The sequence below is a fragment of the Microtus pennsylvanicus genome, chromosome 1, assembly GCF_037038515.1.
Source record: "Microtus pennsylvanicus isolate mMicPen1 chromosome 1, mMicPen1.hap1, whole genome shotgun sequence".
In the NCBI taxonomy this organism is placed as follows: Eukaryota; Metazoa; Chordata; class Mammalia; order Rodentia; family Cricetidae; genus Microtus; species Microtus pennsylvanicus.
In genome coordinates this window covers 30,946,816-30,972,328 of record NC_134579.1, presented here as the reverse complement: position 1 = coordinate 30,972,328, position 25,513 = coordinate 30,946,816, and the positions used below count along the sequence as shown (strand labels likewise).

The 25,513-nt window shown below is 48.9% G+C and overlaps 1 protein-coding gene across 3 annotated transcripts in view; it reads left to right on the top strand.

The window, feature by feature from the left end:
- The window catches only part of Runx1 (RUNX family transcription factor 1), a 220,832-nt gene that overhangs the window by 138,177 nt on the left and 57,142 nt on the right, over window positions 1–25,513 (top strand). For all 3 annotated transcript variants that reach the window (XM_075960523.1, XM_075960504.1, XM_075960514.1), the window contains exon 5: window positions 19,889–19,993. In XM_075960523.1, coding sequence (XP_075816638.1) covers window positions 19,889–19,993 — 105 coding nt within the window. The remainder of the gene's footprint in view (window positions 1–19,888; window positions 19,994–25,513) is intronic.

Here is a 25,513-nt window from a genome sequence, read left to right as displayed (position 1 = left end):
TGTGCCTGGGAGCGAACCCAGGCTTAACTGGTAGCAGCTTCTTAGTATTGATGCCGCATCAAACTTTAATATATTTATTTGAAATTTAATACTTCTGCAAGAATCTAATTTTATATTATCATGTTTGATAACTAAATTGCCTTAAGACTGATTTGGAATACACAATACATGAATGAATTACTTTTTTGTTTTGTTTTGTTTTTTTGGTTTTTCAAGACAGCCTTTTTCTATGCAGCCTTGATTCTCTTGAAACTAGCTCTATAGACCAGGTTGGCCTTGAACTCACAGAGATCCACCTGCCTCTGCCTCCTGAGTGGTGGGATTAAAGGCATGCACCACTAGTGCCCGGCATGAATTATGAAAACACTTCAATTTTTCTAAAACGAAAAAAGTGAACCTCACCATAATGAGAACTAAGACTGTGTAATGAGAGTTCACTGCCGGGCAATGTGAGCATCGTGAGCCTTCAGAATATGGTGCTTGTGGCTTCTACCACAAGCAACAGGATTTCAACTGGTCACATCAGTGGTTTGGGGAATCCTTACATTAGATGATATGGTTTTAAGCAAGCTTACATTTCTAGGACACACACAGAATCATATTAATACAACTGAGAACAACATGGCCTTCGTGATGTGTTTATTTTTTTTGCAGCCTATTACAGTTTGGTGGGAGAAAAGGGGCTCACTTAACTTTCAGATGTTAATTTTGTTAGAGACCTGATTATTAAAGGAGCCGTTATCTTGGCTCAGGTGGACAGGCAGTTTTATTGGCCTTCACCCTTAACCATCTATCAAGCACTGGAGTGGAAAGAGGGAACTTGTTTCACTGTAGACATCTCTACTTCCAGTTACCTCTCAAGTATTACATTTTCTCTTTGTTTTCAAGACTAAATCATATTTTACAAACATCAACAAGTAGTGAAAAATCTAAGAGCAACTTTGTAATGTAGTGCTCAATAAGCCTGGCCATCAGAGATATTTCTAGATTAAAGAACAGAATACATGTCTCAGTAACAGTAATAGTTCCTGTATTGAAAAAGAAGTAAAAAGGGGTCAGTGATGTCTGCAGCTCAGTGGAAAGCCCTCTGTCCGGTCCCCAGTACCAAGCAAACAAAGCAAAACAACCAGACTGGCGAATGTAGAAAAGTGCAGGCAAAGAAGTCATCATCACTCCTGTCTACAAAGGTGGTCAGAAAACCTAGAGAACCTGTTCTTAGTGGAAGACGGGAGAGTAAGTGTATGCACATCTGGGCTGTTGTGCTGCTAGCCTAGATGTCCGGCCATTTTCATAATGAAATCACAGCTGGGGGAAAAACCCTATAATGTGATTGAAAATTAATGTTCACACTACTATGCTAATAATAGGGTGATTCGGAGAGGCGTCTGTCCTCTTACTGAAAGCCGGAGATGCTGTGTGCGTATGTCATTAAGTGGGTTCACTTGTTATAGCGAAAGTCTGTCTTTGAGCAAATGAAACTCGCATTATGGTTCCGGGGCCTGTGCTTAGCAAACATCACGAAGAGAGTGGGAAGCCAAAAAGAAGCAATGACCCCACAGCCAGGCCCCCACCTGCCTAGCAGTGATCTTCACCTGGCTTAGGAGGTGCCCCTTTTAGAAATAGCTAGCTGGGTATCGCTTGGTTGCCAGAGAAAGTGTGGTTCTATTCATAGGCGTCTAGGTGGGTCTTTTTGTCCTGCTTGGCTGTGGGGGTTTTAAAGACTGTTTCCTGGCCCATCCCAGTGACATGTCCACTAGGGAGCCGCGCGGCGACTCTCCGACACCCGTCAGAATTGGTTGATGATGGCAAAGAGTGGGTTTTGAACGCAGCATGCTTCCTTTTGTGGTGCCGAGGGCTGGCCCCCATCTCTCTTTGGTCATTTCTGTTTTGAGTGGGTGACTAATAGGCGCTGTTGTTTACCTGAGGAACGGCGGACTGTTTCCCCAAGGTGTGGGCTGTTTACATTCTGCTACCTGATTCGTGCCAGTATGCACTCGAGTTTGCATAAACCCCCCAAAAGAAAACAGCAGCACCCAAGGCCAGGCTGTCTTCTCATACCCTGGAATGAAAAAAAATTAATCAGATGCAAAATTTAAAAAAAGAGGATTATAATTGATTTGAACAGGCTCTCCTCGCCATGTCTGATAGTAAATCATTAAAACTCAGGAACACTAATTGACCACTTGACCCAGTTACCGTTACTGTATATAACACTGGTCTTGAGTTTTATGGTCTACATTTTTTTGTGTCAATAATGTAAGACAAGTGAGCTCTTGGGAGGCTGAACATAGTGTTGCCTCGTAATTTCACTTTGTAGTCACACAATTTAATTTAATTTTCTTTTTTTTGTGTCATCATCGAAGCCTGGTAGACAACCCCCACCTCTCTCTCTCTCTCTCTCTCTCTCTCTCTCTCTCTCTCTCTCTCTCTCTCTCTCTCTCCTAATTCTAACAATTAGTCCTAATCCCCCTGACTGAGCCTTGCCTTTTAAAGTTTCATTATGTTTTATTAAGGGATATTAAGACTCGTCTATTTCATTTTCTGTTTTCTAAAATGTGTCTAAAAATATGCCCTTGGCATTCACAGACTGACCCAGAGGTCTGGCTTTCCGTCCGTGCACACATCTTAAGGGCAGTTTTGAGTTGTCAATGACGGGTTCTCCAAGGAGCCTGGATGCTCAGTGTGGAATGAAAGGTAGAGAATCTATGTAAGGGTGCCCCCTTTATTTCGCCAGATGCCAGATGTTGGGGGTTGGTGACCCTCACCGAGACTGGCAGAGCTACCCAAGGAAGGGATTTCCTCTGTTCCAAGAAATGGATCTGTCTGGTGCTGGCTGGTGGCCAGCACCACAGCTCCTAACCTCAGGTTCAGCCGGTGACTGGGAGAACCTGCCTGTCTGGCTCCTAAGGCAAGGCTGATCACAGGCCCCTGTGAGCACTGTTGAAGGCCAAGGCGGCTCTAGATTCTTCCCTGGCCCCTGACTTCCCCCGGCTTCCCCTTGCTGTCCAGGTAGCTGAGATCTAGTATCTCACCCCAGGAACGTTTCTCTCTTTGGTTTCCCATCTGCCTGTTGACTTGCAATGACTTTCACAAAGAGAGAGTTGCTCTCATTTGGGGGTGGGCGTGAGAAAGGGGAGTCCTGGGAGACCCACTGAAGTCCAGAGATTAGGAAGGCATACAAGTGGTTGTCAGAATTATTGTTTTAATCACAGGGCCTGAGACTATCCGTCACCTCCAAGTTCAGGGTCAACAGGAACTCTCCTCCGTGAGGTTGAATACCTGAACGCTTGTCCCTGTCTACAACTGCCACCAGTAGGTTCCCATGGCGAGAGCACTCCCCACAGTGTGAGGTGTGGACCTTTAAGGATCTTTAGCAGTAATGTCTGCAAATGCCTCTTCCCTCCTAGAGTATTATATTAGTTGCCAATGAATCGATCCATCAGGGAATATAGCTTCAATGATTTCACTGGGAACCAAAGCACACAACTACCAAATGTATGAACGACTGTGTTGTGAGGAGGGAAACCATGGCCAATTAACATTTGTCCTAAGAATGTGAATTTTAATCTTTGGGAGATGTCAGAGATAATTCTGAAAATCCTCCGAAAGGCTTTTCCCAAGAATGAAAAAAGCCCCTGCGTGCACGGATTTCTGTGTGCCGCGCTGAAATTTCCGGAGTTTGTTTGTAGATCTTCTGGGATGCGGAGATGCCGAAATGTGCACACTGGGAATGTGGAACACAAGATTAGCACCAAGCTTTATGCTCAACAGCTACCCAGAAAATAAATAGACAAGTGCCCTTCTGTTATGTTGGTGACAGCAGTAGACTCAGGACCTGGTTGGTAGGGGTTAGGAACGTACAGAATTTAAAAGGCTAATCCAGGCCTTCGGTGAAGCCCTAGGCATGTGGGTGAATGTAATCACTTATGCAGGATTGCAGGCCCTCTGTCCCTGACAGTAAGGTCTCTTCCCCAGTGACCATCACCCCGGCTGTAGTGGCACTCACCGTGAAACCGAGCGTTCTGTGCTCTGTCAGGAAAGGGTTTCACTTCTCAGTGGGATCTGCTGTTTACCCTGACCTCCCGGCAGCTCGGAACTTGCTCCGTTTTGAAAATAGTCCTTTGCTGAAGTGAAATTCCTTCCTCGACTCTTGCTGTGGACGTCTTCCCAGACATAATATTTATCCTGTCACAATCTAGGCTCTTTCGTATTTGTGTAATGTTGGTTTCTTATGGCAGTCTTGTTCCCCTTCTGCAGGATTCTGGGTACAATATGGGGATGTTGTCTCTCAGCTCAGGGGAAAGCTGTGGTGGAGACGCATTTCGGGAAGGATAAACCGTACTTATCCTCCAAACAGGGAGGGGCATCTGTGTAGTGGCTTTTACCAGAGAGCGGGTCTGAGTGACTCACAATGTTATCATAGATCCACATCGTTCTTTATTTGATCACCAATTCATTTACTAGAAGAAGGAAAAATCCAACTGCCAGCCCCAGAGACGTTTTGTGGAGCACATTCTAGGTAAGCAATAGAAAGTGGCAGTTGGATCTCCTAGAGAAAGTAAGTAAAAGGGAATATATGAGTTGCATTCAAATCAAATGTCCATTTTCTCCCTTTTTCTTCCTGGCTTTCCGTTTGTAATAGTGCGCGTAGTAAGGTCCGTTCCCCTCAGATTTAGCTGTGAACAAATGGGATAAAGCAGACCAAAATAAAAATAAAAACAAATAAAACTAAACAAACCCAGGGCCTCTCAGAGAACAAGCCCCAGCTGGCCCCATCAAATACTTCCTTTCCACGGCAGGTCACAAGTTCCACCCGGAACTGAGGCAGACTCTGCCTGTCCGACCAGAATTTTATATTTGACAGTAAAAGAGTTAGCAACACTTCCCTCAAGCGAGCTTGAAAGCCTGGGTTGGTCAGAGCCTTAGCAAGAAGAAGGAGCAGCTCACCATGTGCGCTATCCCTGTGGGAACACAGTAGCGACCTGCTCTACTCCGTCAGACTTTCCTTGCTGGTTTTTAACGAAGTGCCAAGCATCCAGGATGGTGTGTCACGCAGCTTTTCATGGTTGATGTCATTTGCATGAATAGAATTTTTCAGTTGTGGGGCAGATACTGCCCTTCTATGGAGCCGTCCTCCACGCTTCCTGGGCAGCAAGGCTTTTTAGTGAGCCAGGACTGAAGACTGCCCATCAGAAAGTGCCTCGGAGAGAAATAATGGCCCAGTGACTTTAGAGCTTCCTGTTATGACAGCGTCATAGACATAAACAGGGATCCAGCTAGCTACCCAGCGTGGCTCATTCTAATAAATTAGCTTTCTTTCTTCCGTGTGTGTGTGTGTGTGTGTGTGTGTGTGGTGTGTGTGTGTGTGAGTGTGTGAGTGTGTGAGTGTGTGTGTGGTATGTGTGTGGGGTGTGTGGGATGTGTGTGGGGTGTGTGCGGTATGTGTGTGAGTGTGTGGTGTGTGTGAGTGTGTGTGTGCTGTGTGTGAGTGTATGTGGTGTGGGGGGGGGTGTGCGTGGTGTGTGTAGTGTGTGTGGTGTGTGTTAGTGTATGTGGTTTGTGTGGTATGTGTGTGGTGTGTGTTAGTGTATGTGGTGTGTGAGTGTGTGTGTGGTATATGTGTGTGCGTGTGCTAGTTGCTGAGGTACAGGGAGGGTAGAGGAGGCTGGTTATGGAAGAATATATTCTGTCTTTCAGGATTTTTTTTTTTAAGAAAAATTGCTTTTTGAAGCAGAGATGGTGTAATGTCTGCCGAACCGTCCCTCCCTGCTGGTGACTATACAAACAAGTTGAGGACAGTAAGGGGTGTTTAAGAATGACTGTGTGCAGTCACCCCTGGTGTCTATGGCAGGTTGGTCCAGAACCCCTCCCTTAAGTCCAGACATCTGCAGTTGCTCAAGCCATTCATACAGACTGGTGCAGCCTTTGGAAATGACCCTGCACCCTCTCTAATATAATTTACAGCATGCCTAGATTACTTACGGTAGCTAACAGAGTATCACTTACACATAAGTAGTTGCTGTGGCATTGTTTGGGGAGTAATAGGGAAAAAATAAAGCCCACACGTTTAGTGCAAATGGGTTTCCCCCCAAGTGTTTTTCATCTGTGGGATCCACAGCCGTGGGACCTGCTCTACTGTAACTGTGCAGTGGTGTACACTTTGCAGGTTCGGTTGTTGGCCCTTACCCAGGGCTCTGTATTCGTGTGTTTATGCTTTCTTTGGGAGACTTCTTGGATCAGAATGTTCTGGAAGATTGCTTGAGTCTATGCTGATAGTATCTTCTCATATGAAGCCCCAACCAAGCAAATTAGCAAGAATGGATGAGCATGCTGTCTGTGAAGATGTCCCAGTGTACAGCTGCCTGGCAGTGAGTGGGGGCCCATAGGCTGCTCACATTTATAAACATGCTGCCTGTGTTTATAAACATGCCTGAGTGAGTTTCAGGCAATGCCTGTCCTCCCCATGGCTGGTTCTGCTGTGTATCTCCCAGTCAGGGCCTATGGAGAATGGAGTTAATGGTTAGTTTCGCATTGCACCAGATCTTTGGGATCGCAGCTCACTGCCCAGACTTTATTAGCCTATACTGGGCAGCCCGTCCCATTTAGGAACTCCATTTGCTGTGACATGAACCTGCATGGGTGCATGGAGTGTAAAGAAATCCCAGCAGCCTCCTATGAGAGGTTCACGTTGTAATTCCGGACTCCCAGCGGGTTTCCTTTGACTTCCTAACAAGGGAGGAAGTAGTCTCTCAGAAGCCACTTAAACTCTGCTTTTCTCATACACGTGAGCGAATTTGAGCTTATTTTTCTGACATGAAGTGCTCCCTGCTTTTAGAGTCGTAAGACCTTCCTCAGGAGCACATGGCCCAGTAGCCCTGCCTCCCCAACACCTGATCCAGGAGGCCCAGGTCCAGTGAATGAGAGGGCTGGCCAGTGTCCCCTAGGGAAGTGTGTGTCTCTAATCATGTCACCTCATGCAAAGGAAGGAGCCATACAGTATTCTGCACCCTCATAGGATCTTCACGGACAAGGCGAGCAGGGAGGGGCCGTTTGGAGGGAGAAAGGCCCCCCTCATGGTGGACCTCATAGTCCTGAGCCCATAGTATTCGCTCAGAGTTCTGGTCACGGATCTTCACAGACATCTTTCTTTCTATTTGAAATCTGTGTATGGAGTGTGTTCAGCACTCTATGGCGTGTATTTGGCAATGTGTGGAGTGTGTTTGGCATTTATACAATGCCAGTCCATACTACTGTGTTTGGCATTGTATGGGGGCGTGTTCAGCATTGCACGGAATGTGTTCGGCATTGTATGGTGTTTGTTCGGCATTGTGGTGTGGACTGTGCTCGACAGTGTATGGACCGTATTCAACTCTCACTTTCCTGTCCACTTGCCTCTTATTAATGAGGAGCTATCTGAACCAGGATCATTCCTACGGCTGTTTGTCTTCTTAAATGGCACCCCCAGCTTTGAGCTGCTGCCCCAGGGGCAGGTCTCTTCACTCTTTCCTAGTAGGTGACCAGTGCTGATGACCCTCTTAGTGCTTCACAGCTGGGATGAGCTGCCACACCTGGGGGCATCTGATGAGGTCAGCGATATGATTGATTGTCACAGACTGAACTAGGGCTCATAGCACCCAAGGGTTGAGGCCAGAGATCTGCTAAACACCCTCCTATGTGCAGAATCCCCTCCCCAACAGAAACCAACTCTAAAACTTAAGTCATGGCAATACTGGGGCGACCCCGACCTGGCCCGCCACTCTCCACAGTTGTCAGGGATCTCTCTTGCCCTCCTCCCTCACACTCTTTACCTTCCTTGAAAATCTATGAAACTAAATCTGTGATATCTACACTGAATAAAAGAGTGGAGGCAGGAGGACCAGAAGTTCAAGATCATCATTGGTGATATATTGAGTTCCAGACCAGCCTGGTCTTGGGGTGGGGTTGGGGAGAAAAATCAATCAATCATTCAATCAATCAATCAATCAATCAATCAATCAGAATGTATCCAGAAGCCCTGAGTGAGCTTCAGTGACTTTCCCCAAACCAAACATCCAGCTTTGCCCAGTGGTATCTTCAGTGGGCCAATCGCTGGCTAACCAGTAGCCACCCACTCCCTAGATCCCTGCCAGTGAGTCCCTCTTTCCAGGGCTGTCTTCCCTCCAGGCAGTGGATTCTACCAGCTTCTCACTGAGAGCAGATCATCTGTCCCCTACTGACACTTAGAGCCACCCTGGAGTGGCTGTGCTATGCATTGTTGGATGTTTGACAGCATACCAGTGACCGCCCCACTCACCCCCACCTTCTCAGTAGTGACAGTCAAACCTCCCCTGAGGGTGGGGAAGTTGCAAACAACTTACTTAGAGGTGTGTGTCTGTCGGGGCTCTAATCCCCTTTTGTCCCTGAAGAGGAGGAGGCTCAGAGAGGGTTGATTTCTTGAGATAAAATGCAGGTTAAAAACCTTGGTAAAATCTCACACCTGGGTCAGTCTCTCCAGAGACGGGACCCCTGGGAGAGACAGTGGCTACCACAGGCAGAGTGCTCAGAGGCTGGCATCACGAAGGATCCACTAGATCCGCCCATTCTCCCCAGCCTCCTGGAGCTCTGAGGGCCTGAAAGGGTTATGCCCAGCAGGCACTGAGATTTCAGATTAGCAATGGAAGAGCTGAAATTAAATCTGGACTGTAATTCGAAGCACTGCTTTTCATGGGAAAAGACGTTCTCCCAACTTAGCCTGTCCAACTCTTTTGTCCAAACATTAATAGCATGCAAATATTTATGATTCATACAGGCCCCTTTTAATTCCCAAGAGTATTTTAACAATAAATACTGCATTTTGACAATGAAGCAGAATAATCCCTTTGTCCCGTAGCAGAGCTCCGCAGGCTGGCACCCAGTAGCATGGCATTCTTCCTGGGTGGGAACTGCAGGCTCCACCCAAGCTTTGGGGCATTCTACATCTGCTTGACCTGTGCGTGCTTTGGATGGTGCTCCAGGCCATCCATCCTGTTGTTCCCCAGAAGTCATTCTTATCTCATCGTTTTAATAAATTGCAAGTTAATAGTCACACATGGGTTTTCTCTGGTGGCCACAGGGAACCCAGTCTGTTGCTTGCAGCCGCCTCTGACTCTACGATTGTCTTGCATTCTGGCCAAATTCCTGGGCTCTGGATTACACTAAAGCCACCCAGTCTCACTTAAGGTTCCTCTAATTTATCACACTTCCACAGAAGGAAGTATCTATGCAGAATGATTCTGTGGATCTGGGGAAGACAGTGAAGGAGTCTGGGGAGTGGCCACAACTTTGAGACGTGCAGGCCTCGGTTTTTCTTCCTGTGTAACAGGCATGGCAATGCCTTGCACCTGGGCTAAGATGACAAAAGTGAGGTGGTGGCCTTTGAGGAGACTCAGAAGACAAGGTGTGGTGGCTCTTGCTCCTGGGGTAGGATTGTGGGAAGAGGAAGGAAGAGATGGCAGGAGCAACCTGCTGAGTCTGGAAGTTAGGAAGGGTGGTAAACCCTTTCCTACTGCCCCCTCCTTCTGTTCCTTTGTTCTGCTGAGGACCTGGTAAAATGAAAGTTCTGGGATACAATAGATCTCCATAAATATCCACTAATAAATGCATGCGTAACTGTAATAAAATAACTAATCCTTTTTGGGGACCTGTGTGCTGGACATATCCTGTCCTTTTCTCTTTGCTTACCTTGTGCCCTGAAGTCATTCAAGGAGAGCATTTCATTCATTCAGCCATTCATTTCTTTCTCTCTCTCTCTCTCTCTCTCTTTTTCTGGCACACAATAGCACTGTTAGCCCAGGCTTACCCTGACCAGGAATTCAGCGATCCTCCTGCCTCAGCCTCTATTCATGGACTCGTCACATATGAACTGGGTATCCTATCAGGCACGAGGCTAGCACAGCAGATTCACGGGTCTGCTAAAGAGCAGTTATCCACTGAGGGGTTCCTGAGGGGTGACAGTGAAGCCAGCCCTCCCTGTTCTGAGTGGACATCTCTGTGACAAAGGACAGGAACCAAGTTGCGTGCAGTCTAGTGAAGGGCAGATGGCTTTCCCTAGGGAGCTCACCGTCTCTGTGGATACCTGTGGGAGGCAGCACAGTGTGCCTGTTGGCGGGGGGGGGGGGGGTGGGCGCGGGGCACATTGCCTGTTGAGGAGGCGACAGTGTGTTTCGGTCAGGGGCCAGTCACACATTGCCTGTTGAAGAACCAAGAGATACTAAAGTGACCCACTCTGGAGGATTTTGAGAAGGGTGAGGTGAGGATGTTACGGGGGGTCTTGATATTCGCCCAGGGCGCTGGGTCTGCTGCAGTGACATGCAAAACGCCAAGCAGAGAACTGCGTCACCAGACGTGCATGGCAGACAGACTTAGGGTGCAGTGTGAAGAGCAGGGGTGCTTAGAGACCAACCTGATGGTTTCTCCTCTCAGGCACCCTCACATCTGTGCAGGGAGAGCTTGCGAGCACCCCCACTTAGTATGTGTCACTCCCAGGGGACGTTAGCTCCCACATCAGGTTGGCCTCAGGTATCCAGCTCACCTTCCCTTCCTCAAAAAGCTGGTGAGCAGGGACTTGGGACCCCGATGCCACCTCTCCTCTGAATGTCAGCACCCAGCCCCCAGCCTCCCTGCTACTTCCACACGGTGCAGGCTGTGCGGGGCTGTGTGTGCGGCTCTAGGCCACAGGTCTATGCAGGGTGATAAGTCAGGTAGCCTTGGGAAGCCACTTTGGGCTTCTTCCTGTGTGGCCCCTGGCTGGACTGCAGCCTGTGGCCTTAGCCTAAGGAGAATCTTGTACGCGTCTGGGGGAAACAGGGTAGTTTTCTGAAGAACGTGTGGCTAGGATCCCAAATGAATAAAAAAGACAGAAGGAAATGTGCAACTTTGGGAAAGAAAACAGAGTCCCCAGGGACTGTCTTGATGCTTTGGGGTGGTAGGTATCAAGTGCCAGGAGGTACAGACCCAATTTTAAGGCCCCTCCTGTAAGACAGCAAAATCTGTAGACGTTCATCCCCATCCTTATTAAAAACACAGACACAGCATTTGTGTGTGATCCACTTGAGCTCCTTCCTTAACAATATTCACCTCACACCAGGTGCATTGCCCTGCATGTTTAAACTGCGACAGGCTGGACCCTCAGACACAGAGGCAGGAACCATTGTGCTCACGGTGAAGGGAGGCCTTGCCCGTTCGTTTCTTTCCTAAGGCCATACTCATCCCAGCACCCAAACTACTGCCATGCTTCCCAAGCAGAGAAAGCTGCCACACTAGAAGTCAGCAGGGCTCATTGGTCCACCTTTTCAAATGTGTGTGTGCGTGCGTGTGTGCATGTGTGTGTGTGTGTGTCCATGTGTGTGCACGCGCGTGCATGCATGCATGTGCATACAGGTGTGTGCAGGTGTATCTGGAAGCCAGAGACTGGTACCCAAATTTCTCCACCACTTTTGTTTTTGGGTTAAGGTCTCTTACTAAACCCGAAGCTCACCAGCCATTTCAACTGGCAATCCCCACCCCAAAACCGACTTCTATCAATCCCCAGGAACAAGGTTATAGGTGTCTGTTGCCCACTGGCTTTTTACACGCATGCTGGAGATCCGAACTCAGGTCTTTATGCTGGTGTGACAAGTATTTTACCTACTGAGCCATCTCCCCTTCCCATCAGCCCTTTTTTTTTTTTAACAAAAACACTTTGGAGCAGAAGCCAGAAATCTGGTTCAGGCACAGCCCCCGAATCACTGACTCACTTCCAGAGAACTTCAGAGTAACATAACATGTGGCATTCCTGTTCTCCGAGTAGATGGCCTTTTCTCAAGTTTCTGGTCGCTCCATGTAACCAGGCAAAGGTTATTTCTATGGAAAACTGAGTTCTGTAGTTCAAGTGTTCAGTTAGGTTCTGGAGGCTTGAACTCATGCCAAGAGTGGGGGAACTCTGGCCTGCATTCTGCCTGTATGGACCCAGATGGGGCCTGATCCGGCCAGCTGTACACAGGGGCTCTCTGCACAAGATAACATATACACACAAACACCTTCCAGTTCAGCTTAGAGGAGCCAGGAGGCTCCGGCAGGCCGCGTGATTTGTGCCTTGCTCGTAAGTCCCTAAATAAATGGATTCTGCAGCTCCATGGTCAACAGATCACAATGGATATAGACAGAGGATGGGAGACAGGCATGAGCGCTGACTCTCAGGAGGCTCTGGTGGGAAACCAAGAGGGAAAATGTTTGGAGCACACTGGGAATGACGCTGCTAACATGGAAGTCATCTCTGGAGTCCAAGGGAACTTTCGCTTCCTTAAAAATAAATATCTCGTGTGTGTGTGTGTGTGTGTGTGTGTGTGTGAGTGTGTGTGTGTTTGTGTGTGTGTGTGTAGGCATGTGCGTCTGTGTACATATGTATGAGGTCAGAAGACAACATGTGGGAATCAGGGATAAACTCAGGTGACTGGGCTTAGGAACAGGTCTTTATTCACTGAATGCTGGCACCGGCCTGGGTGCATCCATTTTAATGCTGTTGTCGGTGGCCAGAATTAGAGATGGCATAGTCTGTAGTCCAAGGGGAACTCTCGCTGCAGCTTTTGAGAATCTTTGGGGATTTCCTGAATTCGTGAAGAGCAGACCTCCCTGGCTGCCTTGGTTTTTCAAAGGCAGCATTTTCAGAATGTTTCCTTTCACATCTTCTGGGGAGCATCAGGTAGAGAAGGCCTGCTCCCTTGCAAGAGACCCAAGTGTATTGGGGTGTTGGGATGATGCTTAAGGAAAATGGCTACCCCGCATCCCCAGGCAGAAGATCCTTTGCATGTATAATCTTCTCTTTCGTGACAAAGGGCGAGTTTCACTTCCCCAGAAACAGTCCCCACAAGGAGATGACTCACGCATCCGACCTCCACCAAGGAGAACGAGAGTTACAGAACCACTGAGGAACAGTGGGTAGAGCAGCCCGCCCACAGCCCAGGAAAGGGCAGCGTGCTCCCAGCAAGAGACAGAGGGCCATCCCTGACTGCAGCTGGCCTGGGGGTAGAAACAACGGTCTGACCGCAGTGTATGGTGTGTAGAACCGCCACCTACAGCCTTGCTTACTCTTCTCCTTCCCGCCTCAGCCCTCCTGAGGAAGGCCGTACACAACATTATAGTATCTTGATTCTGTGGTTTAGTCATCCGCTAGATATGAGGAGAAGCACAGTGTGTCTCGGGCCTGACAGAGAGACAGAACCCAGCCAAGGCTTTATTAGACCTCAGAACTGTCACTGGTCACCACTGAACCCTTCCCTGAGGCCCTGGAACTTCCTGGCCTTGGAAAGCAGGTCACACCACAGCAGCGAGTGTCCAGGAAGGCTCACCCCGTGACCTTCTTTCCGACTAAATAAAGCAGTTCGCATTTTGTTCTGCCCCATGGATGGACAGTCTGGCGTCGAAGGAGACACCACATGTTGCTATCTTGGCTTGTTTATATAGCGGATCGGCCACTCACACAACTATGCCTTACAGAACGTTGCCAGCCCCCGTAATGCAGCCATGAACTTCAAGTTGAAGTCAGTCTAAGTAACAAGTCCGTCACCTGTTGAACGTTCTCCCTTTTCCAGAAGTCCTACCCACCGTCAGATGTCCATGACTGTCTTCTCCCAAGCCCTCCTCACAGGATCTCTGGGGCTCTCTTTGTGGAAGGGCTGTCACATCTTTGACATTTTTGCCAAGACTTTGATGGGCACCCGGCCCACCTAGCCCTTCTTACTTTAACCCACAGGAAGAGACTCCGACAAGGAAGGGCTGTCACTGTCTTCTGTTTTGCAGAAGTGGTGTGGGAAGTCCTTCTGTATATGCGTTGCTTTGTTGGTTAATGAATAACGAAGCTGCTTGGGTCCTGAGAGGTGAAGAAACTCACCCATACTCGCAACAAGTATGATTCAAACACAGGTCCGCTAAGCCGCTAGCTGGCTGAGCATCCACGCTTAGCCCTCTCCTTGTGTGTTTCCTGGAGTGCTACAGCAAGCTTTGTCTGGTGATGCCTGTAGGGTGAGTCCACTGCAGCCCCTTCTCTCGGCCCTTCTTTCTTGGTCTTCCGTCCTCTCTCTCACTCACCCCTCTTGTCCCTCGTGATCACATAGCTGTCCTCCCTGATCACAACAGTCCCCTGGAGCTGATGCTGCTGTTGCATCCAGTACCAGGAGCAGAGGGAGGAGTGTAGCGCCTCCTTCTCTCCCGAACACCTCCCACTGGCTGGGTGACTCATGGTCAGGGCATCCGTGACTTACAGCTTGCCCCTCCAGTGCCAAAAGCCTCTGCCTCCAAGCAGTGCCTAAGATCAACCCCAAGGTTATCTATGTCCCAGCCAGTGAGGGCTTCTGGGACGGCAGCAGACAGGAACCTGAGCCCAGTGCCTCCCCCTTGCCTTAGGTCCTGAAGAGACCAGGATAGCTAGTGTTATTTTCTGACCGGCGCTGCTCCGGTCCCCTCTAAGTCCTTCCTCTTCTGGCTGCAGCTTGCTGAGAAAAACACTTGAAAGTCTTTCACTCTCCACGCCCACGCACTTAAAATACCAAGCCCATAGGTCATTTTAATAAGGGAATTTGGCTAATAACACATGTGTGCTCGAGGCTGCAGCTCCCACGTCTGCAGGTGCTGGCCAAGCAGGGCCTTGTCTGAGCAGCCATGGGCTTGGGTGGGTGGAGAGCAGAGCACATGGTTCCTGTAATCCGGCGCATCCTCAGATGTGTGCATGGTTCCTGCAATCCGGCGCATCCTCAGATGTGCGCATGGTTCCTGCAATCCGGCGCATCCTCAGATGTGCGCATGGTTCCTGCAATCCGGGCGCATCCTCAGATGTGCCTCTAGCTCCCTGGAGGCCATCGTCGGTAATGGTGCCAAGCTCAGCTGGAAAAGTCCAAAGGAATGGAGGTCAGGTTTTCACCTGGGAAAAAAACATCACACTCACCTGTGAGGAAAAAGTCGCGAAGGTCTATAGATAAGAAGCAGATGTCTCCATTGGTGAGGTGCCTGCTTCACAGACATGATGCCCCGAGTCTCATCCCCAGAAGGATGTGGAGACACACACATTCTTAGGGCTCACCGATAAGTCAGCCTAGGTGAATCCACAAGTTCCAGGCCAGTGAGAGACCCCGTCTAAATAACAAGATGAGAAGGGCTTGAGGAACGGCACCCACGATTGACCTCTGACACATGCACACACATTGGCTGTAACCAGAGAGCCCATTGTGAGGGCAGCCACTGGTTTATCTCCTCCCAGGTAAATCCCACTACTGATGTGAACTCTCCCTGCTGCAGTCATGGCTAAGTGGAAACTCCTCGTCTCTACATGAAGTGATGAGCAGGGTCCTCACCGGCCTCTGCTGCACCTGAATTCCTTTCCTAAGTCAGTCTCTGGTTAACTAGGAATTTCTCACAAGCTTTCACCTTCTCAAAGTCCCAGTCCACTCCAGGAGACTGCCACTGAGCCCTGACCTGGGTTCATAGGCAGCCTAGAACTTTTTTGTGCATTAGGGTCACAGGGGAAATTTTCACCTTGGGGGATGGCAGGTGTGGGGGGGGTGAAAGAAGGCTTAGGATTCATGTCTCTGTGTTTACCTTAGTTGATTAATTCAATGTTATATTTATGTGTGTGCGTGTGTGTGTGCATGTGCGTGTATGTGTGTGTGTGCGTGTGCGGTGTGTGTGTGTGTGCATGTGTGTGTGTGTGTGCGGTGTGTGTGTGTGCGCGTGTGTGTGTGTGTGTATGGTGTTGTTGCATGTCTGTGGAGGTCAGAGGGTAACCTGTGAGAGTCGCCTCTCTCCTCCCGTTATATGGATCCCAGATGAAAGCCAGGCTGTCCAGCTTGGCCACAAATACCTTTAACCACTGAGCCATCCCGCCAACCCACGCTGAGTGATTCTGAGAACGTAACTTCACCTTTCTCCATCTTAGCTTTGCACCCTGTTGAGGAATAGTGAAACCCGCCTTGCTTGGTTCACTAGTCGGTTGTGGTAGCCAAATGAAGTCACATATGGGAGCGTACTAGGAACATGGTTAGCTCTACAAACACCTACAGGTGCCTGCATTTGAATGCAAATCTCCTTGTTGCTCTTTAGGAAATGGTTGAGAGAGTGATTTAGGGGGCGGTGAGGGTAGGGCTGTTTCGCAGTTTAGAAGCCCTTGCGATGACAAGCCTGGTGTGCAGAATATGCCCTGAAAGTCCGCGCCCACCCAGACTCTCAGAATATACTCTGATGCAGAGTAAATTCACAGGCGCAGTGAGGAGAAGGGTTTGTGGTATTGAGCCCATGCGTCGTAGCCTTCTAAGGATGGGGAGATTCAAGAGCTATCCTATAGGAGGGTACCATAGAGAGATGGAGTCAGAGCTTGGGACACTGAGCAGACAAGGTCCTGCAGAAGGTTGATGCTGCTGACATTCTCAGGGGGTCAGGAGGAGAAGGGAGGAGCCTAGGGGAGCAGTCCTATAGCACTGAATCTGTGTGCAAGAAGCCAGCCTACTGTATTGCATCAGCCCCAAGTTTGTTGGAATTCAGTCATTCTTGAGGTTTTTGCAGTAGAGAAGCTCTAAGCATCAGAGGGCATGGGCCACCATGAGTCTGTTCATGGTGATGCCATGCTGGATAGACATAGATCTGTAACACGTCCTCAGGGAGCTACAACACACACTACAGGTGACCCATGGGCTGAAGTCAGGGCTCAGTCACAGGCTCAGATGATAGCATCAGGGAGCGACCACACACACTACAGGTGACCCATAGGCTGAAGTCAGGGCTCAGTCACAGGCTCAGATGACAGCATCAGGAGCGACCACACACACTACAGGCGACCCATAGGCTGAAGTCAGGGCTCAGTCACAGGCTCAGATGATAGCATCAGGGAGCGACCACACACACTACAGGCGACCGTGGCTGAACCCACAGAAGACACTATCAGAGAACTTTAGATGCTACAGGTGTCCTGCAGCCTTGAGCTGAGAAGAAAGCTGTCAGAGAGCTAGCTACCAGCTCCAGTGCCGGCATCCCACTGCCTCAGGCTCAGAAGACAGTGTCAGAGAGCTGTGCGCCGTACCACAAATATCCTTGAACTGGGACCAAGAGAGGCAAAACCGTGGAAGAATCCAGATCCTCTAGCTCTCCAGCTTGAGGCTCCATATTTCATTGTCCCCTCACTCCCCCCAACACACACACCCAAGGCCAGCTCAGGACTAAGCCACGCCACCATCTGTCAATGGTATCCCCCTCCCCACTTCACGACCTTCTGCTGCCCTAAGCCTCCACCTGCTCTCCTTTGACATCTCTGAAGGATGCTAGTCATTGGAGAACATAGTCCCTGCCCTCAGGCAGATTAGGCTTGGACAACCACAAATGCTGTCAAAGCAGACATCTTAATTAATCTAGGTAAAGAGTGATTTGTGGGGCTATCTGAAATAGTCACAAGCAAACCCATCCTCAGGGAAGGTCACCTGAGAAGCAGGTCAACTGCAACTGGCTGGCCTCTGAAGATGGGAAGACCCAAGCAGGGGAATCAGGGTGGCTGAGGAAGTGGTAGTGGCTGGGGAAACCTCTAGAGCTGAACTCATGGGATGCAGGAGGGAGTAAATCCAGGGAGAAGATTCTGGAAGCTAACTCTATGTCCCTGATACAAAGGGTAGCCCATCGTGGGTTCTGGCTGAGAAAGGTCGGCCCACTGTGAGCTCTGTCGGAGGCTTACCTTATAGCAGCAGGACCATGTGACTGTTTATACAGCCGAAGACAACCGAGAGTGATGGGTGGCTGCCTCGGGCCTCCACATCAGCACACCGTTCTGGTGTGCAGCTCCGGCTTCTGTTGGCCATCCTCTAGGTCGGCTAGACGCTATAGTAGAAAACCACATAGAATATGCCCTGGTGGTATCTGCCGGTATCTGACGACAACAATCCCGGAGCATGGCAGCATCTTTTGTGAGCAGGAGGTTGGCTGAGGAGATGGAGGAGTCAGGTACAAAGCCTCATGAGCCATAGAATCCCTAGAAACCACTCCTGTCTGGTCCCTTGGGCCACTCATGGCGCAAAATTGACTCCATCACTGGCCTTATCTGCTGCTGTTGCTCTTTCTGTCATAGGCGTTAGTAGACAGATTGCCGACAGACACTCCAGGATTATTTAGGAACAATTTTATTTATTTATTTATTAAAGATTTCTGCCTCCTCCTCTCCCCTGCCTCCCATATTTCTCCCCCTCCCCCAACCAAGTCCCCCTCCCTCATCAGCCCAAAGAGCAGTCCGGGTTCCCTGCCTTGTGGGAAGTCCAAGGACCTCCCACCTCCTTAGGAACAATTTTTATGATTAGGAGGGCAGCTTGCTGTGGTCATAGATTGTAGTCTCAAAAACATGTAATATATATATTACATATGATACAATATATGTGTATGGAACATCAATGGCCTTAGGTTGCATTCATGGGTAATTCCTTAGTGGCCTTCAACCATATTAAAACATGTATGCCAGCTGGAACAGTGTGCGTCTTCTAAGGAGGGTGGGCAGGTCAGCTGGGTTTGAAAATCGCCAATATCTGTTGAAGCCAATGGGCACGGTTTGTTCCCCTTTCGTCTGAGTTTCCTTGCATACTGTGTGGGGAAGACGAGAAACTGTATTAACTGAAGAACTGACTTAATGCCGCACTCAGCCAGACACTCGGATTCCGTGCGGAGCTCTGAGAGGTGGAGAGGGACGTGCAAACATTGGAGCCTTTGCACGCTGAGGACAGACACTGTTACAGTGCTTTGCCTCGTTTATTCCTCCCTCAGCCCCAAACTCTTCATACATTTGGAAAAGCTGCCTGTACCTATTTTTCAGGCAAGAACATTGAGCTACAGAGATCTTATGGCTTGTCAGAGTAAAACATTGGAATTCAAACCCAGAACCCACTCTCTGAAGTGACGGAGAAGTAGTGTATTTGTTTTAACTCAGAGCCGACCTCTCCTGGAGACATGTGAGGTGTTCAGAGAGAGCCAGGCACACTTTTGTGTGAACTACGCGTTTGAATCTCAGTCTGCCGGCTGCATGGCCTTGCTCTGCCCTACCCATTAATGTTTGTACAACATCTAGTCACCTGGTATTTATAAATAGTATTTATCATCAGCCATCAATGGCTAATATGCACTGAGAATAATTTCTAATTTAGCATGTTTTCACACTTAGAAATTCAATCTTTGCTGATTTGGTTAGTTTGTTCATTTGTTTTGAGACAGGGTCTCCTGTAGCCCAGGCTAACTCCCTACATAGCTGAGGAAGACTTTGAACGTCTGATCCTCCTGCCTTCATTCTCTGAGTGCAGGGTTGCAGGTGGGCAGCATCATGCCCAGTTTATGCAATGCTGGCATAAAGCCCCGGGATTCATGCTTGCTAGACAACCGCTCTACCCTCTGAGCTATACTCAGCCCCCCCAAAAAGTCTGTCTTTTCTAATCCTCAGAAGTACAGAGATAAAAGGGACATATGGGGATAGCTACTCCTTCTTTTTCTGTGTGTTTCTTTTTTTGTGGGGAGGGGTACACCTGGATTTTATAACTATCCAGGAAGGCAATGGGGATGGGAGGACAAAGGGTGGAAGTGGATTGCTATGTGTCCCAGCTGGCCATTCCCAAAGTCCCGATGTGAGAGTCGGTTCCAATATCTCCTAATCCTGTTGCTAACTAATGATTGAATTAAAGCCACATAACTATGCAGTGTATCACACCTCTCAACCTACTATGTGCAATTCAGATTATAAACAGTCAGAGCCATAGGACCACCAGGAGCACAAGCCCCCTGCCGCAGCTCGCTCATCTTTCCAGTTTGGAGGTGGCGAGCCTGGATTAGCGCAGCAGGTAGACGCTCAGACCACCTCTCACCCTATCCTGTTCTGTTTGTGTCTTCACAGGCAAGAGCTTCACCCTGACCATCACTGTCTTCACAAACCCACCGCAAGTCGCTACTTACCACAGAGCCATCAAAATCACGGTGGACGGCCCGCGAGAACCCCGAAGTAAGTGGGCCCCCTTGGGGCTGGTAACTCTCTGGGCTGCTGTACTTAAAGACCCACTGGGTCTGACAAACCTATCTGTGCTTTGACATTTCTCCTAGAGGAATGCCAGGCCCCTGCAGACAGGAGGAGTTTCCTTGTCAACCCTCTCGCTTCTCAAGGGTTGTTTCTTGTGTCCTGGACTTTCTAAAGCTTTGTCTTAGATATCAAAGGGAAGTGAGACCAATTCAAATGAGTTAAGAACAGTTTGGGGCTCCATGGGGCCAAGGAAATATCCGTTTCTTCTTCCCTAGTGTAGAATTGTTTAAAATAGAGACTGGACCGGGAGGTGAGTGTTGGGGGGAAACCAGCAAATATAGAAAGATGGTCGTGAAAAAGAGTTGCCGTGAGGAAGGTGTTTAAAGAGGGAGTGGGGTTGTTTAGTCTGAAGGAAAGACGTCTTCTCTGTGACTTAATGACTACCTTTGAGTTAACACAGAAGTGACAGTCTTTCAGGACCACACCCTGGCCCAGGAGCTGAGGCTGGACTAGAGCTCCAAGTCTGTAGGCAGATGAGCCCTGAATGGACACCCTCCAAACCATGCCAGGTGTCCCTGGGAAAGATACCCTCATATTCTGGGATGTTGAAAAGTGGGGTCCCTCCTGTCCCCAGAAGCTATGCTGAAAGAGGTCAGGAGGCCAGAACTAAACCATTAAGAATGTGGGCCCTAGAACAATGAATTCTTCAGCCTTCAGGAGGTTTCAGAACCTCCCAGAACCCCGGTTCATCTTTGACAAAATGTGTGTTACAGTGATGGCATCTTCACAAGACTTAGCTAGATGATTGCCATGTGCCTGGTGCAGGGCATGAGCTTAGGAACTGTCAGGGGTCTGCAGTGGTGCCTCTTCGCCTCGTCCCCTCCAGGTGACCTTTCTCATATGGTAGTTTCATTGATGCTCTGAGGTCAGCTCTGGGGTGTGGCCCTCCACAGGAAACCTGTGAGCAGGGCAGATCCTCCGCACTCTGGGGTAATAGTCCTTGGCCACGTGACCGACTATGGCTACCCAGTGGTCACTGTGCCTATGGATCCTTCCCCGTTGTCATGGGAATGGCGTCTAGTGTCTGGACTAGATGTGGAAAACTGATCATCTCCCTGATTCCATTTCTCCAGTTTCCCCCAATCAGGGACATGCAGAGACCACCCACACGCTCCAGGAATACCCCAGGACACGGTTTTCACAACAACCGCTTTTTCCTCCATTTGCTGTGTTTGGCCCCCTCCTCTCTGCTCTTCTTGTTCCTGGTTACCTCCCGCCAGTTTTCCAGCCACGATCAGACTCAGAGACCTCAGGGACTTGATCTCATACCCTGACTCTTCTTTACGTGTGGACAGCAGACCTAGGTGACACACTGCTGTTGCACACTCAGGAATCCCTGTCGTGCTCCTTGGGTTTCCAGGGTAGAAATGGATACTGAAGAGAAGACCAACGTTAAGCATAACAGAAACACCTGAGGGCCATGCTCAGTGCAGAGGGCTGGAGAGGAAGGAAGCTCAGTGTGGGGCCAAGGGCAGGGGCAAGGCTGATGCTGAGGGTGACCAAGCTCATAAGATGGCTCCTTTGGGTGTCCGTGGCTCTCTAAAGCTAAAGCAGCCATGCCTCTAGGACGGTTTAGACATTGGCCCTGCATAAGGAAACAGCTTAAAATAGGGGCCCATGATAAGCCTTCTATGCCCCTTATTCTTCCACATGTAAGAAATGCAGGCTTTCACTATATACATTTTTTTTCCTGGACCATTCAGAACTTAAAAAACAAACGGCAGGGAGAAGGGCAATGGCCCCCATATCGGTACCACTGCCCGCCATGAGGACCAAGTGTTCAGATAAAGTGTTTGCCACCCCTGCTATCCTATAACCTAGGAGAGCAGTGTCTGGGAGAAGGGCCTACGGAACCTCTCCTGTACCCAGCCATTCTTCTCAGATAAAACCTGACATCAAGGAAGAGTGAGAAGGGAGGAATAAGGCTAAGTGTGTCATAAAGAGCCATTGTAGCTCCAGGTAAACAGTCTTCTGTTTCACAAGAAGCTTCTAGAACAAGAGTCAAATGCAAATGTAGGCCAACTCTAGAAGCAAGAGTGGGCCATTAGTGGCTCATTTTACCATGTTCTTCCTATTTATCTTTATTTGTTTAGTCTTTTGAGTTGACTGTCCTCTGCCTCTGTCCCTGGAGGGCTGGGATTAAAAGGCCTGTGCCTCATACCCTCTCTCCTTAGCGTCTTGATTCTTCCTGGTGGTGTTCTGCCCACTGTCACCTTTGATGCAATGGCAAGTGAGGGCCCTGTGTGCATGTCAGGTAGCCTGACGGCTGCAGCCACTCTAGCTAAGGAGCTCTGTCCATCCCCTCATTAGTGATGGATCGAGAACTCTGGGTGAGTCCAGCACAGGAACCCTGGCGTTTGCCAAGCTGAGCAATGCTGCAAGGTTTATTCACTCGAGGAAATCAAAGACTCAGAAAGAAAGACCCTTCTGGTTCCTCTGAGAAAAGAAAAATTAGACCCAGAGAAAGGAAGCAACCTGTCCAGATTTAAGCAGGATGACGAAGTCCTAGGGAGAAGGAAGGTTGCTCACCGTTGTTGGATCTTGCACTGTTACCCACTCACACATCTGTCTGTCCATTTGTCCATCAGTTACATCCATGCCATGCTGTCTGCACTTCACTTCCCATGATCCCTCTCTCCTGGCTTTGCAAATGCTATATGTGAAACGTGGGGCTGGCATTTATGATTTCTCCCATGGGACCCAGCTCTGAGGTTGTAAAGTGAGGGCACATGGTAACCTCGGTGCTGACATGGTCAGGACTAGAACTGAAGTAGAGCGTGTCCCCAGAGAGAGTCCCAGCCTTTCTGTAGTGCAGATGGTCATTCTCCAGTAATCTTCGGCCACTTCTTTTCACACGTTCCCCGGGATGTGTCTACATTCCAAGCCTCCACGGGATGTGTCTGCATCTCCAAGCCATCCATTTCAATGGTGGGGGAGGAAGAGTGCCCTCAGGTTTTTTTTTCGGCGGGAAAGCAGAACCTCTGATGACTTGTTAACATGCTGATAGATTGAGAAGAGACGCTAAAGTGATGGTGGTGGTGGTATGTGTTGTGAAGGTCAGAGGTCAGCCATCATCCTCTTCTGCTGTCTGCCTTGTTGTTTGAGGCAGGGTCTCTCCTTGAGCCTGTAGCCTATCCACTCAGCTATACTAACTGGCCAGTAAGCATCAGGGACCTGCATGTCTGTGTCCTCCAGCGCTGGGGTCACTGCTCCGTGCATACCGCCTCACGTGGCTATTTACATGGGCAGGAGGGATGGGAATTTAGTCCTCGTATTTGGGTGGCATATATTTGACTGAGTGAGCCATCTCCCCTGCTCTCGTGCCACAGACAAGGATTGTTTCCTGCAGCTTCAATATTTCTAGAAACTTAATGGAAAGCCCCAGCTTTCAAGCCCTGTGTCTATAATTTAGGAAACTGTGGGAATGTTGAACTATGAGAATACGTATTTCAAGATACATTCTCTACATATACAGTCTGTGCTGCAGCTTAGATATGTGTCTTGGTTTGGCGTGACAGGAGACATTTTGCTGAGGCGGTTAGGAGAGTGGAGGTCAGATGTCTGATGTGCTTGGTCCGTCCTGGAGATGAGCTTGGGGCCGTCTGGATTAGTGGGTCAGGTACCTGCGACGTCCGTTAGAGCGCTGAGATTCTGTGATGAGAGCAAGGTAGAGCAATTCTTGAAACCATCGTGAGGCCAGTCTCACAGACAAGTCTCCTCGAGGAAATCACCCTGAGAAGAGGTCAACCGAAGGGCCTCTTGGTCAATCAACTGCTTTTTAAAGAACGTTGTGGAAGTCATCACGTGACTGTAAGTGTGTGTGCATGCTTGTGTGTGTGTGAGGGAGGTGTGAGGTAGGCATGTTTAAGGTGTTCTCACGTGTGCTCTCACGTGACGGCCAGAGGTTGACGTCATGTGTCTTCTTCCTCCCCAGCCACCCTTTCCTTTGTCTGAGTCAGGTCTGTCGCAGAACCCAGAGTCTACTGAGCTTTAAATTCTGGCTAGATTGGCTGATGGGGAGTGTCCAAAATTCCTCCGTCCCCATTCACCAGTGCTGCGGTCACAGGCGTGCGCTGCCAAGGCCAGCTTTTGTACGTGGATGCCGGGGCTCCACGTTCAGTTCCTGATCGTTGGGCAGCAAACACCTTACTCACTGAACTATATTCCCAACCTCATGAGCATAGTTTTCTTCTTTTATTTTTAAGGAAAATGGCAAAAATATCTGACATGCATATGTATACATACATATGCTACATAGAGTTTTTATATCTGCCCTGTATTTTCAGGTGAGAAGGGAAAATGCATGAAAGACACATGTAAGCTTATGGTGATAATGGACTTAAAGTCGCGATCACCAGAACAGTGGGAGATGAGTGTTTGTGGCTTCTTCTTACTATGGAAAACAATGCAGGTCTTTTTCAAGACGTCCTTTTCTCTTGGTAAGAAGGGCCAGTGATTATAAGGACTGACATTATGCAGGCACCTTCATTTGCCCAGCAGCATTTAAAGTTCTGCAGGCATATTAATTTGTAAAATCTGAGAAGAAACAGGTAAGGCGGTTGATGCCAAAGCTAATTAAGAAATGGATCCAAGGTCACTCAGCTAGCCAGCCAGAAGGGAAGCTGAGTAATCCAGGTGTTGGGCTCCACAGACAACGAGATCTGTTTCTGAGAACAGGGATAGGATTTGAGCTTCATTGTATTGTGATTCCTGTATCTTTGATGAGGAGAGCTTATCAAAGTGGGTGTGACTCCCACGTGGTTTCCTTGCAGATTGGAGCCCTGTAACTTTGCAGCTGTTATTGCCACTTTGACTGGAGGGAGTCAGCTTTCCTCTAAGTAGCCCTAGTGAGTTTCCCACCTACTTCCCAGGTCGTTCCCAACGCACACGTGCCAACAATTGGCTGTGTGGTCACTGAGGTCTGCTTGAAGACGTGGCATCAGTAGAATGTGAACCAAAGATAATACAAAGCCTGTATTTCTCCCCGAGAAAAGAGTAGTACAGTGACCAAAGCAGCCTCTGGGGCAGGTGTCTTAATGGGGATCCCCCTTTAGCAAAGGATTTTACACAAAGCTTGGGCACTTAGTAGTATTCGTTCTTAGGACAGTCATTGCCAGACATGGTGCTCATGGGGACTTGTTCCAAGTGTGCCTCCTGGGTCACCAACACAATCTATTCCCTCTCAACCTTGGAGTGTTTAAATATCAGACAAGTCTATCAGGTCAAGATAGAATCTTGGTACACAATGGGACGCGGTAATAGTTTTTCCTTCCTTCCAAACCAGATGTGAAGCGGAAGAAACACAGAGGGTCGAAGGGGGCCACTCTATCTGCTTTCCCACTCTGAAGGCATTTCAGGCAAGATTCTGGGGGGGTCACCCTCCAACACTATTAATCTCTCTTACTACCTGGCATTTTAGAGAGGAAGTTCTCATAAGCATTAATA